The following is an 18,744-nucleotide window of genomic DNA, read 5'->3' as shown; positions in this document are numbered from 1 at the left end:
TCTTGTAAGGGTGTGGGTCAGTCAGTTATTTTACATTAATAAGGTTTGCTGAATAATCATTAAATGTGACTTGGGCTTGTTACAGCCAAGCTATTTTTCAGAGTTCTATAGCAGAAATTATAATCAGTGACTTCTGAAAGGTGGTCTGGTTTCTGTTAGGATTGCTTAGGGAAAGATGGCCATCAGTTCTGTGAATCCAAGGATCACTTTTACCTTTATACACTAGAGACAGACTTTAGAAATTAGCTCAGCTGAGGACCAGGTCGAGCCATGGTTCTCTGACCTCTCTTCCATGATCTTCGTGCAACAAACTTCTTGATTTGGGATTTGGGCTCCTTACATGTACATGAAGAGTAAATATAATAGATGTTTGTGTTTCTCTTCTACATGCCAGTCCTGGTTTTAAGATATTTCACATATACCTAACAAAACCCTGATATAACTTTCCTCTGGTAGCCTACTGGTTAAGAAAATATGGTTAAACGTATTGTCTATAATACCCCGACTAAAATATGAAGAACTCTTTATTTTATAAAAATATACCAGAACTTGAAAATTCTACCCTAATATATTGGGATGCTGTTTTAACATTATTTAAACTTAATTCGAATCTTTCTTTATAAATTACAAGTCTATAGGCATTTAATATATTAATTATTTAGAGTATGTCATATTATTTGTATTTTTTAGTAAATATTAATTTCCATTTGGCTAATTCTTGTTTCATAAATCTGAATTTTAAAGATTTAAGGATGGGAGGAATTGTCTTCTGCATTTATTTTTTTATATTCATCCATTTATTTATTTACCTTTTAACAAAAACATACTGAGTGCTATTATATACCTGGTAATGCACTAGGTATTATGAACACAAAGCTAAGTAACATATGCCCTCTCACTCCCTGTAAATACCTGTGCATGATTATTGTTGGCATATAGCTGATGTTCAATCTGTACATATTTAACTAAATTGAAGTATATTTTAATCTTGATTTTCCTAGAATTGTCTGGAAGACGTGAATTTGAATATGAAATTCAATTTGAATCTGAAGTTGATAAGTCTAACTTGGAATCTTGCTTGGCTTTATATTTGATCAAAAAATCTTATAGTATCAGTGCTGAAAAGATAACATTGGTCTTCATTGTGATATTTGCACCAAAGAAACCATTGAGGTAAACCTGCTTTTACCCCTTTTTTCTTTAAACAATGTTACTACTCTTTTAAACCAAATATTATTACTCTTTTAAACTAAATAACGTTGAGTTTTCTTTCCATCTTTCTTTATTTGGATTGTATTACCTCTTCGATGCTGTTGAGGTAAATATTTTGGGCTAGGTTATTTCTAGCTATCAAGCTATGAAAAGTATTCTGATGAGAAAAAATAACCTAAATGGGTAGAAATCTAAGATATCCCTCATGAATTGTGACCTCCCTAAGGTCATTAGGGTATAATACTAACAAAAGAAAGCAGTCTACTTTGTAAAATTTAAAAAAAAATTACTGACTTGATGCCATATGTTGGCAACATGATATTTCTTGATACTACTTCTCAGAACCAGTTCAAATGATGAAAATGTGTAAGCTATGTTCTGCTTTGCAATTACATCATTACCCTTTTACCACCCAAGACCATAACATTGCACATCCTCGAGTAAGGTTTAAGAGGAACATATTGGAATCTGTGAGAATAGTGAGCTTTGAATGTCTGTCCTCTGGGAAACCTCATCCAGTACCTTTATATTTATTTTTGGGGCAACTGATATTTAGCACCTGAAAATACTGTGATATGTCACATCTGAAACATGCCTTTATTTATGTCTTTATGCAAAGATACCAATCAGAACCACAGTATACACAAAGTACAAAATACAGCGTGGCAATGAAAAAACACTTATGCTTTTCATCATTTCTATAGTTTAACTATGTATTTGATGTAGCCAGGCATGTAATTAAAGTGGCTTTGAATATGTAGTCCAATAACTAAAAGATACAATAGTCATCTTCAGGGAGCAATAATAAAGTCAGGCTGCAGGAAGAAAGTACACTATAAATGTTGACAATACCCTCTTTTATCTTTTCTTTCATTTTCATAGTTTTCTATGTTTATTAGCATTTTTTCACACTTAGCTTTGTATTGTATTGTTTTAATGATATGGAAGTACTAGCAACAACCAGAAGGGGAAAATGTTAACATTGGTGAATATGAACAGAAGCAGTGTGAATTTATACTCATTCGAAATTTTGTGATTTAGGGCTTCTTGGTAAAAACATGAGAAACTGATTTAGGACAACTTGTATGCATGATTCATAAATTTTTGTGAGTGTTCTGTGATGTTATGATGGAGTTTAATAACTCTGTTTTGTGCATATATGTATATGTTTATTTACTTTTGTCATTTATGTGTATTTGAAGTGGTTTACTGCAAGACACACAGTTAAGTAAGAAAAAACAAAATAAAACCAATAGCTCTAAACATGAAAAAGAATAATAAGAAAATAATTATACCCAAACCATGCTTTACCTTGATAATTAAAATAAGCATCGAATTCAACTCTTCTCTTCTTGGTTGGCAAGGCAAAAAGACAAAATTTTCACGTTTTGCTAAAAAGAAAATATAACATTGTTTCACAATGATAAATACAGGTAATTTTTCACATCTATCTTTTCACAGAATAGTATTGTATATAATAAAAATAATGGTCAGAGCCCTAAATGGTGAATTTACCAAAAGAAAGGGTGTGGATATTATTCCTAAAGGTCTTGACCTTTTCTTTCAATAAAAATCGAGTCCAATACAAAAACTTAAGAGATCAATAGTTAATATTGTCATAAATGAGTCTGATGATTCTAACTTAATACAGGTCTAAACATTTTTTTTTAAAATAGAGAAATGATAGATATAATTTGTCTTAGGGTGTCTTTAGAAATAATGATTATCCTAGTTTGACTTTTTCCTGGAACTTTTCACCTGCTCAAGAGATGAACAGAATGAGAACCTAAAGTTCTATTTCACAGAGTTTGGGAGAGACAACTTGGCATAGGAAATATCATATATGAACACTGTTAGGCATCCACAGTATTGACCATAAAATGGTTCGCTGAGTTATCGCTGAAACTGGGTAGTCTTCCTCGGCTTTGGGACAAACAGGTTGACTCAGTGGCTTCCCACTAACTCAGAGAATTGGTCTGCTGAATGGAACTATTCAACATTGTTCATTTGAACATGTCCGTCCATTTATTAAAAATCATTTAGCATCTACAAAAGAAACAAAATCCCTGCACTATTGGAGTATATAGTCTAGTGAGAGTAATAGATAAGAGAGAAATGTATAAGTAAACGACAACATTTTAGATTGTTCCGAGAAGGAAATAAATAAGGAGAAATAGAGAGCTATGAAGGATGTACATCACACAAGGTGGACAGCTTAGGCTTCTGTGGACAGGAGATTTCTGAACGAATACCTTATAGATGAGAAGAGCTTGGAAGGGTATTTGAAACAGAGGCTGTGGGACCGGGAAATGTTTGGTATGAACAATGAATAGTAAGGAGGCCAATGTTTCTCTAACACAGTGAGCAAAGGAGAAAGTAAGGTTGGAGAGTTTGGCCAGGATCCCATCACACGGGGTCTTGAGCGTATAAATTTGTCTTTTATGCCAGAAATGATTGGAAATGACTGAAGGATAAATTGGGGGGGGGGGGCTGATTTAGGACAATTTGTGTACAGGATTCATAAAATTCTGTAAGTGCTCTATGATGGTCTGATGTAGTGTAACGATTCTATTTTGTGCATACAGGTACATATTCATTACTTCTGCTGTTTCTTGCTCCAAATGAATTTGAGATGGTTGAAAGGTAGATACAGAATTAGATAAGAAAAACCAAAATAAAACAATAGCTCAAACTTGTGGAAGTCCTCTCCTCTTTGTAGGATGGCAAGAGTAGAAGTGGGAAGACCAGTTACTGAATTAGCGCTCTTGAAACAGCGCTGAGAGGAATACAGTTTCATTTACTAAGACAGGAGAGTGTGAGAGAGGTATAGGTTTAGGGTTTACATTTTGGGTATAAGTTTAAGATGATATATCAGTCACCATGGGCTAATTATCCTGCTTAGTATCCCACTGTTTTAATGCAACATACTTTATTGTTAGCGGCACTCTATTGAAGGAATATTTTTAAAATTTTAGTACCGGTTTTTTGATAGCATAAATAATGAAGCAATGAACATCCTCATACACATCACTTCTTGAAATCTTTGAGGCATATCTCTGGGGGAAATTACTAATAGTGAAATTGCTGATTTAGTGTGTGCAACTTTCAAATTTGGTAAGATATTCTCCAATTGTTCCCCAAATGGTAGAATAACTTTATAGTCATATCTAACAAGGATAGGAGTTCCAGAACTGTTCTTTCTGACAGTTTTAGATAAGAGGATTTTAATTTCTTTGTCCAATCCTGACATGTGATATTACAACCACACCATCACATGTTTGAGTCATTTCCCCGCTAAGCAAGCAAACAAACAGGTAACCAGTCCTCAACTCCGGCAACTTCCCTGTGGCTCCACTCTTCATAGCCAAATGCTCAGGCAAGCCGTCTCTACTCTCTTTAATTCAACTGCCACTCAGTTATATGTTACCGCGTGAGGTGTTTGTGGTCTTTGTCAAATGCAATTGAATTTCTTAAAAGCTTCAGTTTGTCAGTTTTATGGGGCTTTGCAAGTGTTCACAGAAAATATAATTTTTCTGTGTGAAGAAAGAGTTGAAAAAACTTTCTCACAGTGTCTCATTTTGGACAGAAAATTCCCATATGGAATACCTATTGGTGTAACACTTGAATCCATTTGCTGAACTCCCCTTAGATTCTTAAATATTCTGATATTCTATGCTGGGTACAGAAAATTCATGGAGTCAATTTTGCATATGCTACTGGTTCTTAGTAAATAACTAGAGAGTAGATAAGATGTACTACAAAATAATTACCTTATGAGGAGAATAATATAACCTGTGACCTAAAAATTATTCCTGAATGTAGTTAACAGTCATCTACTTTTTTTTTTTAAGAATGAAAAATCCCAGTGTTTTTACTGAAACCACAGGGATTGCTTACATTTTCATCTCAGATATCGATCTACTATCTTATATTCTCTTTGCTAATTTTCCTGTGGTATCCTTTATAATCTCTTTTTCTATTCAAGGTCTCATATTTCACTGAAAATAGAGTGCATAACAGATGGGATCTGGAAGTTTCCCATAACGTTAGTTGCTTCTCAGCCTGATGTGGACGATGTCATTGATATTGAAGGAGTTGGTTTATTTAAGGAATCTACTATTGACTTCAGGCTGACAAGTCAGACAAGGTAATATATCAAGCAAAATTATGTAACTGGTTTTGTGAATGTAATTTATGCTGAACTGAGAAAATTTAAGACAGAAAATTCTATTATGTCATCTTTTGCTGGTTAAGTCAGAGCAGTATTGCTTCTATGAATCAAAGCTTTATATATTTCATAGTTTTTTATTTAAAAATAGGAAAATAGGTTCTACAACATGAAGACCAAAAAATGAGAAGCAAAAGTAAATAGTTATTTCTTAAAATTTAGGATAATATTTCTATTTACTTTTCAAAGGATATTTTACTGTATTTTTTCAAAGATAGATGGAATGTCTTTCAGTAAATTTAATGGTGTTGGATTATCAAGTGGTTTGACTAAGCAAAGATGATTGAGTAATCTATGTTGACTCCATTTTCTATATTATTATTCTGCTCAACCATAGATATCTTTGTGATACTTGTAATAACATAGATAACATGATAACAATACTTTTTTCGCTTAACATAATACACTCAAGGTCCATCCATGTAGTGATGGATGGAAGCTAGACTTTTGGTGGTGAACACAATTTAGTTTACACATAAGTCGAAATATAATGATGTACACCTGAAATTTATATAATGTTGTGAATCAATGTGACCTCAATAAGATAAATTTTTGAAAAACGATACTTTTGCCTATCTCACACATAAACTATATTTTTACAGCTTTTTTGAGGTATAACATACATACCATAAAAGTCACCCATTGTAAGTGTGTATTGCTTTAATTTTTTGAGAATCTATAGAATTTGTAATCATAGCCACATTCCAGGTTTAGAACTTTCCCATCTCCCCCCAAATTTCCCTCAAGCCCCTTTGCAGTCATCCCCTGCACTCTCTCCCAGTCTCAGACAACCAGTGATTTGCTTTCTGTCTCTATAACCTTGCCTTTCTGGATATTGCATATAAATAAAATCACTCAATATATAGTCTTTTTTTAACTTTTTTTTTTTTTTTAGCAATTTTAGGTTTACAACAAAATTGAGAAGAAGGTACAGAGATTTTTCATACACTTCCTGTCCCCACACATACATAGCCTCTCCCAATATCAACGTCATTCACCAGAATGATACATTTTTTAACAAGGATGGATCTACATTGATGCATCATAATCACCCAAAGTCCTCAGTTTACCTTAGGGTTCACTCTTAGTGTTGTACCTTCTACGTGTTTGGACAAAAGTATAATGACATATATCCATCATTATAATATCATACAAAGTGTTCTCACTGCCCTAAAAATCCTCCATGCTCTCTCCCTATTCATCTCTCTCCCCACCCCTGGCAACCGCTGATCTTTCTATTGTCTCCATAGTTTTGCCTTTTCCAGAATGTCATATAATTGGAATCATATAGTATGTAGCCTTTCCAGATTGGTTTCTTTTGCTTAGTAATTTACATTTGAGGTTTATCCATGTCTTTTCATGGCTTTATAGTGCATTTCTTTTTAGCATTGAATAATATTCCACTGTCTGTATATACCACAGTTTGTTTATCCGTTCACCTACTGAAGAAAATTTTGGTTGCTTCCAAGTTTTGGCAATTATGAATAGAGCTGGTATAAACGACTGGGTGCAGGTGTTAGTGTGGATATGTTTTCAACTCTTTTGGGTAAATACAAAGCAGCGTGATTGCTCGATCCTGTGGTAAGAATATATTTAGTTTTGTAAGAATTTGCAAAACGGTCTTCCAAAGTGGCTGTACCATTTTGCACTCCCACCAACAATGGATGAGAGTTCCTGTTGCCCTACCTCCTTGCCAGCATTTGATGGTGCCAGTGTTCTGGATTTTGGCCATTCTAATAGAAGTGTAGTGGTATCTCATTATAGTTTTAGTTTGCATTTCTCTATGACATGTGATGTCATGTGTCTTTTCAAATGCTTACTTGCCATCTGTATATTTTCTTTGGTGAGGTATCTGATAAGATCTTTGGCCCATTTTTCAATGGGGTTGTTTGTTTTCTTACTATTGAGTTTTAAGAGTTCTTTGTATATATTTGATAACAGTCCTTTATCAGATGTGTATTTTGCAAATGTATTCTCCCAGTCTCTAGCTTCTCTTCTAATTCCCTTGATATTGTCCTTCACAGAGGAGAAGTTTTTAATTTTAATGAAGTCCAGCTAATCACTTATTTCTTTCACGAATTATGTCTTTCCTGTTGTATCTAATAAAGCATCACCATACCCAAGGTCTTCTAGGTTTTCTCTTATATTATCTTCTAGAGGTTTTAAAGTTTTCTGCTTTACATTTAGATTTAGGATCCATTTTGAGTTAATTTTTGTGAAAAGTGTAAGGTCTGTATCTAGATTCATTTTTTTTGCATGTGGATGTCCAGTTGTTCTAGCACCATTTGTTGTTCCATTGTATTGCCTTTGCTCCGTTGACAAAGATTAGTTGATTATATTTACATGGGTCTATTTCTGGGCTCTTTTATGTTCCATTGATTTATTTGTCTATTCTTTCACCAATACCACACTGTCTTAATTGCTGTAGCTTTAGAGTAAGTCTTAAAGTCAGGGAGTGTCAGTCTTCCAACTTTGTTGTTCTCCTTCAGTATTGATCTGGCTATTCTGAGTCTTTTGCCTCTCCTTATAAACTTTAGAATCCATTTGTTGAATATCCATAAAATAACTACCTGAGATTTTGATTGGGATTGCATAAATCTATAGATCAAATTGGGAAGACTGATATCTTGACAATATTGAGTCTTCCTATCTGTGAACATGAAATATCTCTTCATTTATTTATTTTTTATTTGATTTTGTTCATCAGAGTTTTGTAGTTTCCCTCATATAGATCTTGTACATATTGTTAGATTTATACCTGAGTATTTCATTTTGGGGGTTGCTAATGTAAATGGTCTTACCCTTTTAATTCCAAATTCCATTTGTTCATTGATGGTATATAGGAAAGCAAGTGACTTTTGTATATTAATCTTGTATCCTAAAACCTTGCTATGATCACTTATTAGTTCCAGTTTTACTGTTGACTCTGAGATTATCTACATAGATGATCATGTAATCTGGAAATAAAGACAGATTTATGTCTTCCTTCTCAATCTGTATACCTTTATTTTCTTTTCTTGCCTTATTGCATTACCAAGGTTATCCAGTACAATGTTGAAAATGAATGGTGAGAGGGGACACCCTTGTCTTCTTCCTGATCTTAGGGAAAGTTGTGAGTTTCTCCCCATTAAGTACGATGTTAGCTGTAGGATTTTTGTAGATTGTCTTTATTAGGTTGAGGAAGTTCCCCTCTAGTCCTAGTTTATTAAGAAGTTTTATCATTAATGAGTGTTGGATTTTGTCAAATGCTTTTTCTGCCTTTATTTATATGATTGTGTAATTTTTCTTTTTTAGTCTGTTGATGTGCTGGATTACATTAATTGATTTTCAAATGTTGAATCAGTCTTGCATACCTGGGGTAAATCCCATTTGGGCATGGTGTATTAATTCTTTTTATATATTTTTGGATTCAGTTTGCTAATACTTTGTTAAGGATATTTGCATCTATGTTCATGAGAGATATAGGTATTTAGTTTTCTTTTCTTGTAGTATCTTTGCCTGGTTTTGCTATTAGAGTAATGCTAGACTCAGAATGAGTTAGGAAGTATTTCCTCTGCTTATATCCTCTGAAAGAGATTATAGAGAATTGGTATAATTTCTTCCTTAAATCTTTGGTAGAATTTACTAGTAAACCCATCTGGACCTGCTGCTTTCTTTTGGGGAGGGTTATTAATTGTTGATTCAATTTCTTTTATAGATATAGGCCTAGTCAGATCATCTATTTCTTCTTGTGTGAGTTTTGGCAGATTGTGTCTTTCAATGAATTGGTCCATTTCATCCAGGAAATCAAATTTGTTGGCCTAGAATTGTTCATAGTATTCTGTTGTTATCCTTTTAATTTCCATGGGATCTGTAGTGATGTCCCCTCTTTCGTTTCTGATATCAGTAATTAGTGTTCTGTCTCTTTTTTCTTAGTTTGCCCGGCTAGAGGCTTACCAGTTTTATTGATGTTTTCAAAGAACCAGCATATGTATGGTTTCATTGATTTTCTCTGTTGATTTTCTGTTTTCAATTTCATTGATTTCTGCTCTAATTCTTGTTATTTATTTTCTTCTGTTTAATTCAGGTTTAATTTGCTCTTCTTTTTCTAGTTTCCTCAGGTGGAAAGTTAGATTATTGATTTTAAATTTTTCTTCTTTTCTAATATATGCTCTCAGTGCTAGAAATTTCCCTCTAGCATTGTTTTCACTGCATTCCACAAATTTTGGTAAGTTGTGTTTTCCTTTTCATTTTGAGCAAAATATTTTTTAATTTCTCTTGAGATTTATTCTCTGACCCATGTGTTATTTAGAAGTGTGTTGTTTAATTTCCACATATTTTTAGTTTTTCAAGTTATCTTTCTGTTATTGATTTCTAGTTAGATTCCATTGTGGTCTGAGAGCAGACATTGTATGATTTCTATTCCTTTAAATTTGTTAAGGTGTGTTTTATGGCCCAGAATGTGGTCTGTCTTGATGAATGTTCCATGTGAGCTTGAGAAAAGTGTGAATTCTGCTGTTGTTGGATGAAGTGGTCTATATGTTAATTATATCCAGTTGATTGATGGTATTGCTGAGTTCAACTATGTCTTTACTGATTTTCTGCCCGCTGGATCTATGTATTACTGAGAGACAAGTGCTGAAGTCTCCAACTATGATAGTGGATTTTTCTATTTCTCCTTGCAGTTCTATCAGTTTTTGCCTCGTGTAATGATGCTCTGTTGTTAGGGGCATACATGTTAAGAATTGTTATGCCTTCTTAGAGAACTGACCTCTTCATTATTATGTGATGCCCTTCTTTATCGCTGATAACTTTCCTTGCTCTGAAGTCTACTCTGTCTGAAATTCATATAGTTACTCCTGCTTTGTTTTGATTGTGTTAGCATGGTATATTTTTCTCCATTCCTTTACTTTTAATCTATATGTGTCTTTATATTTAAAGTGGGTTTCTTGTAGATAACATATAGTTAGTTCACGTTTTTTGATCCACCCTGACAATTTCTGTCTTTTAATTGGTGTTTTTAGACCATTGACATTCAAAGTGATTATTGATACAGCTGGATTAATATCTTCCATATTCATTCCTATTTTCTATTTTTTGCCCTTGTTCTTTGTACCTATTTTTGTCTTCCATTCTGTATCTGCCTTATGTGGTTTTAATTGAACATTTTATATGACTCATTTTTTCTCCTTTTTTACATATATTTCTTTTTTACTTTTTCTAGTGATTGCCCTAGAGTTTACAATATACGTTTACAAGTAGTGCAAGTCCACTTTCAAATAACACTATACACTTCACAGGTAATGTGAGTACTTTATAATAACAAAACAATCCTAATTCTTTCCTCCCATCCCTTGTTTCACTGCTATAATTTATTTCACTTATTTATAAGTATACATAAGATATATATACACACACACACAATATATGTACATAAGCATAAATACTTGAATATATCACTGCTGTTATTATTTGAACAAGCTGTTATCTGTTAGATCAATTAAGAATAAGAAAAATAAAGTTTTTATTTTGCCTTCACTTATTCCTTCTTGCATGCTTTTCCTTTCTTGATGTAGATCCAAGTTTCTGACCTATATTATTTTCCTTCTCTCCATAGAACTCAACATTTCGTGCAAGGCAGGTCTCCTTGTTACAGATTCTCTCCATTTTTGTTTGTCTGAAAAAGTTTTCATATCTCCTTCACTTCTGAAGGACATTTCTAAAGGGTTTAGAATTCTAGGTTGATGGGGGTTTTTTTGTTTATTCTCTAAACTTTAAGTACTTTACAGGTATACTTTGTTTTACTGTGCTTCACAGATATTGTGTTTTTTATAAATTGAAAGTTTGTGGCAACTCTGCATTGAACAAGTCTATTGGCACTACTTTTCCCATAATGTGACTTTTAAGCAATAAAGTTTTTTTAATTAGGGCATGTACATCATTTTTTTAGACATAATGCTATTGCACACTCAGTAGACTACAGTATAGTGTAAACACAACTTATATGCACTGGGAAATCAAAAAATTTATATGACTCGCTTTATTGTGATATTCACTTAATGGCAGTGGCATGGAACTAAACCTGCAACATTTCCTAGGTATGCCTGTATTCTCTTGCTTGCATGGTTTCTGAGAAGTCAGATGCAGTTTTTATCTTTGTCCCTCTATATGTAAGATTCTTTTTTCCTCTGGCTTCTTTCAACATTTTTTCTTTATCTTTGATTTTCTGTGATTTGAAAATGATATGCCTAGATGTAGTGGGTTTTTTGGCATTTATCTTGCTTTGTGTTCTCTTAGCTTTCTGCATCTGTGATTTGATGTCTGTCATTAAGTTGAGGAAATTCTCAGTCATTATTGTTTCAAATATTTCTTCTGTTCTTTCCTCTCTTCCTTTGCTTTCTGGTATTCCCATTACATCTGTGTTACACCTTTTGTAGTTGTCCTACAGTCCTTGGATATTCTGTTCTGTTTTTTTCAGTCTTTGTTCTCTTTGCTTTTCACTTTTCAAGGATTCTATTGCGATATCCTCTAGCTCAGAGATTCTTTCCTCAGCTGTGTCCAGTCTACTAATAAGCCCATCAAAGGCAGTCTTCATTTATGTTAGTGTTTTTTATCTCAAGCATGTCTTTTTGGCTCTTTCTTAAGATTTGCATCCCTCTGCTTACATTGCTCATCTGTTCTTGCATGCTGTCTACTTTATCCATTGTCCTTTAGCATATTAATCTCAATTGTTTTAAATTTCCCTTCTAATAATTCCAGCATCCCTGCCATGTTTGTTTCTGATGTTTGCTCTGTCTCTTCAAATTGTGTTTTTTGCCTCTTGGTATGTCTTGCAATTTTTTTCTTGATCACCAGACTTGATATACTGGGTAAAAGAAAACTGGTGTAAATAGGTTTTTAGTAACATGGTGTTGTGGTGTGTGGAGAGACGAAGAGTTCTATAGTCCTATGATTAGTTTTTACTCTTTTAGTGAGCCTCTGCCTCTGGACTGAACTCCATGAGTGTTTCTCATTTTTTCTCCCCTCTTAGGTGGGACAGAATGACTAGATTGGGCTGAAGTTGGGTATTTCCCTTCCTCAGGTCAGTTAGGCTCTGATAGTACCTCAGCAGGTTAGGCTCTGGTTAATTAGTTTCCCCTGAGGGTAGACCTTGTTAGGAAGAACAGAGTGCTCTGGGGTATTTTAAAATGGTTCCCTTCCCCCCTCACTGCAAGAAGCCCAAAGGAATTTTTCTCTGATATTTACTGTGGGAATATGCTCAAGGTACTGGAGATAAACTTCAGAATATTTTGGGGGCCTCCCTGTGACTGGGTCCTATGGAATTTTTAACTCCCAGACTTGTCAACACTGAGCCTCCAGCAATTCGTCAGTAACGGTTCAGGTTTTCCTACCTTGATATTGGTTCCTGTGGCAGTTTCCACTCATGACTCTACTCCAGTAAGCCGTGCCTCCCTGTATTTGCCTTTCTGTCTAATCTTGAGATCAGCAGTTTACCCTGCTTCTTCCCCTCTCTTTTGGATCCAAGAGGATTTGTTGATTTTTCAGTCTGTTCAGCTTTTCACTTGTTAGAATGGAGTGGTGACTTCCAAGCTCCTTCCATGTGGATCTGGAAACTGGAATTCCAATATGTAGTCTTTTGCCTGTGACTTCTTACACTATTCATATTTGAAGTTCTGTAGTTTTCATGAATAAGCACCTCTCCATCTGTTGTATACATTTGCTCAATTTCTAGAATGCTGAAATGGTCATTTTTAACCTGGTCATTGTCCAGCTTTATAGTTGCTTTTGGGGGAGAAGATTTGTTAACCTCACCCAGTCAACTGGAAGTGAATCCTGTACAATATATTTTAAATACACTATAGTTGCATATAAATGTTCCCTGAAATTCTATATGTAAAGTGCGGACTAGGGTCTAATGGTAATTACTCTAACTTTCTTCACTACAGGGTCTGTGTAGGTCAGATCCCTTCTTAATGAAAGTGAGGTTATCTACTGAACACAGAAAGCTAAGCTTTGATGAGTGGAGAAAGAAGGGTTTCCTGTTACTGGGTCATAGTAAGCACATTCCCCACTTATGCTGCACAAGACCTCAGAAGTGGAATATGAGAAGGCAGCACTTAATTTATTGGTTTCCTTCATTTCTAAAACTAATGAGTCGCCTGCCTATGTTTCATGATGGCTCATGCTAGCCTGTGTATTCACCATAGAAACTAACTTTACAAAGGTACTGGGCATGCATGAATATATTCTATGGACTTAGTTCAAAATGAATGATAGACAGTTAAATGTATAATCCCCTGTAATATTTGGAGTTCTCACATTTGATAGGACTGGGTTTCGCTTAGCCATCTTGAGTCTGTTATAGTCTTATTCAACAACTTCCGAAGATATTTCAAGTTATTAGATATTTTTGTTTACATGTAAGTTGATTTAATGCATTCAAAAAGTTTTTCCGGGCTAGTGAAATAGTTTCAACTGATTGCAACATAACCAATAATTTCCTCAAATGCCATATTGGCAAAAAAAAAGAAAAAAAAGTTGAAAATAAGCCTCCCAAATTGTGTTTTTCATTTATACCCAATGTTGTTACATTTGCTACTCTTAATCATTATACATATTTTATCTCAGTAATATCATCCTAGCTCAGATGGTTTTCACTTCATTTTGAGCTATTGAAATTACCTCATTAGATTCTCTGCCTGTAGTCCCTTTCATTCCATGCCATTTTATACATTGCAGTAAAACCAATCTCCTTAAAATGATGTTATTAACATGTGACTTCCCTTGGCAAGAGCATTTGACAGTTCCCTGTTGCTTACCCAAGGTGGCATCCAAATTATGCAGGCTGTTCACGGTCCTAGCCCACTCTGACCTTCCAGATTTCCTCTCTCTGCTGTCTGAAACAGATCTTATGCTTCAGTCTTAGGAAAAAAAGGCACTGTTCTCAGAGCCTGTCTTGTCCATTACTTCTCACCTGTGTTCATTTTCTTTCTGCTTCTAAAATGCCCTTCTTAACTCCTCTCCAACTTTCTAAATTCTACTCATTGTTCTTCTCATCACGATATAATCTTACTTGACCATTCAAACCTTAAACTCCTATAGCACTGTGTAAACCAATAATTGTTTCTGTTGTTGGTTTTTAGTGCATTTTCCTTATTTTCCTAGTCAGGTTATATATATATAATTCCTTAGTTATTCCTTAGGCAATATATAGAATTTATTTTTTTGAAATTTGTCCCATGTCCTTTACATTTCCAGTGCTGGACTTTGTTCAGAATTAGTTCTTAGCTCTTATTAAATATCTAGTAATGCCTCAACCTTAGAAAAATAATTTAGAATTGCTTATTTATTCAACAGAATTTCTAAAGATAAATATTCCAGTTAGGCCAATATGATGCAAGTGTTCGCTTAGAAAAATTACTGTTGTGTGGAAGAGAACAAAATGGCACTCTACCTGAATATTAAAATATAAAACCATAATGAAACTTACAATATGGTCATTTATTTTGAAGAATTATGAGATTTTAATATGTTTTTCTCCTGTAAATGATTGAATCAAAGTTAGTATTCAATAAATATTAATTTAGGTGTGAAATCAACTAAGAGGCATGCTGTTTGCTGCAGGCAAATACAAAGAAGATAGAGCTTTATAATTATTATATATCATTAGGGAATAAGCATGTGGAAAGGTGGTGTTTTATTTCGATTATATTTTACTGTATAGAAAGTGAGTTCCACATGCGACCATGTTTTATTCATCTTTGCAAACTCACTACATAGATGCTTGATGAATTACTTTAAACAACAGACATTTTAAACTGAGTCTTGAAGGTTAAGTCATCATTTGCGGGGCAGAGCAAGGAAGGGAGTGAAGGAGTTCCAGGAGGAGGGTATAGTGTTGCAAAGTTCCAGAGGGGCGAGACAATGAGTCCCACTGAAGGAACTGCAAGTAGTTAGAACTGCTGGAGTTTGGAGTGCCATGGGGAGACGGGGAGCAGGTAAGGCTGAATTGGCATCTATTCAGAAGTACGTAACTAGAGGACCATAGGGCTCCTGCTGTCTGTGATTCTATTCATTTATCATGCCTGAAGGACAGAGCAGAATAATGTGGTGGGTGACCATTTCTGATTTATTAATGCAGTGGTTATTGCACACCTACCTGTTCTATTCCTCTGTGCTCATAAGTCTGTTCTGTAGTCAAGAATTAGAGTAAATATTTGATGTCTCTTTTAGCTCTCATTCTTCAAGAACATGAGATTCTAGAGCACAACATCAGCATTTGGTAAAGTGTTTTATACCTTATAGGACTTCAATAAATAGTGAATAAATGAATAAATTCATGAAATTAGAATAGAGAGAAACATCTCAAGGATCAACCTAGTCAGCTATTCAGAAATCACAAGCATTAGAAAATTAAATATTAAATAGATATATGGATCATATTAGTATTTATTAACACATACTAGTATTATTAGATTTATGAACACAGTAACACTTATTGTGTATTTTAATTTTCTGTTCCATATAGAGTTTCATTGTCTATACTAGTGTTTACTGAGATATATATATAAAATATCTTATTGTCCTTAATGGAAAATTTAAAATGGCCATTTAAACACTTTCTCAGTAAATGTGATGTCTCTAGACATTGCAACTCTTGATGGCAAAATGCATGAATGATCAACTTTCAAAACATATGCTTTGGGGGGAAGCGATTTATCTGGCAGAAATGTAATTTGCTGATAGGAGTTCGATAGGTGTCCAGAGCCCTAATGTTTCCTCGTAAGATGTAATCATTGGGCTTAGTTAAGAAAAAGAAAAGGGAGGAACCATGATGTAAAATTCTCGACTCTTGAGTCCAGAAATATCCTTTACCTTTTTCATAACAATCCAAAGATATTACTGTTTTTCTTCATTAAAGGAAAGGATATAAATATTGCTTTATGTTAAAGCAGCAGCTTTGTTAATGGTTTAAAAAAATACTTCCAGTAGGTTTATAGTATATGTGGCAAACAGCTTAAACCACAAGATTGTACTTTGAAGTAATAGCTAATATTTAGAGAAGTTTTAATATATGAGTGACACAATTAATAAATTATTTTTGTAGTCATAGGACTAAACTCATTTGGGTCAGGAAATGAGTAAAGCAACTATATTTTTGCAATTCTTCTATAAAATTATCAGACTAAGTAACAATCTTTTGGAAAAGATTTATATCTTCACAGTATGCAGTTGGGGATTGTTGGGGATCTCTTTTTTTTTTAAGTGCAATTTACCTAAGTTTATTTATTTATTTATTTTGGGGGGTAGATTATGAAACTTTATTTTTTTTATTGAAGTAACATTGGGTTATAACATTATATAAACTTCAAGTGTGTATCATTCTATTTAGATTTCTGTGTAGATTACATCATGTTCACCACCCAAAGACTAATTACCAGCCATCACCATAGACAAGTGCCTACCTGCCCCTTTCGCCCTCCTCCCTCCCCCTTTCCCCTTTGGTAACAACCAATCCAATCTCTGTCTCTATGTGTTTATTTGTTGTTGTTTTTACCTCCTGTTTATGAATGAGATCAAACAGTATTTGACTTTCTCCCTCTGACTTATTTTGCTCAGCATAATACTCTCAAGGTCCATCCATGTTGTCACAAATGGCCAGATTTATCCTTTTTATGGCTGAGTAGTATTCCACTGTTTATATATACCACATCTTCTTTATCCTTTTGTCCCTTGATGGGCACCTAGGTTGCTTCCAAGTCTTGGCTATTGTAAATAATGCTGCAGTGAGCATAGGGGTGCATATATCTTTAAGCATTCATGTTTTTGTGTTCTTTGGATAAATATGCAGCAGTGGAATAGCTGGATCGTATGGTAGTTCTATTCTTAATTTTTTGTGGAAGCTCCGTACTGTTTTCCATAGAGATTGAACCAGTTTTCACTCCCACCAGCAGTGTATGAGAGTTCCCTTCTCTCCACATCCTCTCCAACACTTGTTATTTCTTGTCTTGTTAATTATAGCCATTCTGATGGGTGTGAGGTGATATCTCGTTGTAGTTTTGGTTTGCATTTCCCTAATAATTAGTGATGCTGAACATGTTTTCATATGCCTGTTGGCCATCTGTATATCTTCTTTGGAGAAATGTCTGCTCAGATCTTTTGCCTATTTTGTAGTTGGATTGTTAGGTTTTTTGTTGTTGAGATGTGTGAGTTCTTTATATATTTTGGATATTAACGTCTTATCAGATATTAGGTTTGCAAATATCTTCTCCCAGTTGTTTGGCTGTCTTTTTGTTTTGTTGATGGTCTTCTTTGCTCTGCAGAAGGCTTTTAGTTTGATGTAGTCCCATTTGTTTATTTTTTCTTTTGTTTCCCTTGCCTGGTCAGACATGGTATTTGAAAATATTCTGCTAAGACCAATGATGATGAGCATACTGTCTCATCTAGAAGTTCTATAAGTTTCATGGTTTCACGTCTTACAATCAAGTCTTTAATCCACTTTGAGTTAATTTCTGTGTATGGTGTAAGATAATGGCCTACTTTCATTCATTTGCATGTGGCTGTCCAGTTTTCCCAACACCATTTATTGAAGAAACCCTCCTTTCTCCATTGTATGTTCTTGTATGTTCCCTTGTTGAAAATTAGCTGTCCATACATGTGTGGGTTTATTTCTTGGCTCTCAATTCTGTTCCACTGATTTATCTGTCTGTTTTTGTGCCAGTACAATACTGTTTTGATTACTATGGCTTTGTAGTATATTTTGAAATCAGGGAGTGTGATACCTCCAGCTTTGTTCTTTTTTCTCAGGATTCCTTTGGCTATTCAGTGTCTTTTGTTCCATATAAATTTTAGGATTCTTTGTTCTATTTCTGTGAAAAGTGTCATTGGAACTTTGATGGGGATTGCATTGAATCTGAAGATTGCTTTAGGAAGTATGGACATTTTAACTATGTTAATTCTTCCAATCCAAGAGCATGGAATATCTTTCTATTTCTTTGTGTCTTCTATTTCTTTCAACAATGGTTTATAGTTTTCAGTGTACAGGTCTTTCACCTCCTTGGTTAAATTTATTCCTAGGTATTTTATTCTTTTTGTTGTAATGTAAATGGGATTGTATTCTTAATTTCTCTTTCTGCTACTTTGTTGTTAGTGTATAGAAATGCAAGTGATTTTTCTATGTTGATTTTGTATCCGGCAACTTTACCATATTCATTTATTATTTCTAACAGCTTTTTGGTGGATTCTTTAGGGTTTTCTATATATACTAAATCAAGTTATCTGCAAATAGTGACCGTTTCACTTCTTCCTTTCCATTTTGGATCCCT

At 34.1% G+C, this 18,744-nt stretch overlaps 1 protein-coding gene across 2 annotated transcripts in view; it reads left to right on the top strand.

Annotated features, from left to right (window-relative positions):
* Positions 1 to 18,744, top strand: part of CFAP47 (cilia and flagella associated protein 47) — a 431,185-nt gene that overhangs the window by 395,382 nt on the left and 17,059 nt on the right. For both annotated transcript variants that reach the window (XM_046672810.1, XM_046672809.1), the window contains exons 61-62: positions 1,002 to 1,173; positions 5,198 to 5,359. In XM_046672810.1, the coding sequence (XP_046528766.1) occupies positions 1,002 to 1,173; positions 5,198 to 5,359 (334 nt within the window). The remainder of the gene's footprint in view (positions 1 to 1,001; positions 1,174 to 5,197; positions 5,360 to 18,744) is intronic.

Source organism: Equus quagga, chromosome 10, assembly GCF_021613505.1.
Source record: "Equus quagga isolate Etosha38 chromosome 10, UCLA_HA_Equagga_1.0, whole genome shotgun sequence".
NCBI classification, from domain to species: Eukaryota; Metazoa; Chordata; class Mammalia; order Perissodactyla; family Equidae; genus Equus; species Equus quagga.
The sequence above is the reverse complement of the archived record's forward strand: the minus strand, read 5'-3'. Positions and strand labels throughout refer to the sequence as shown.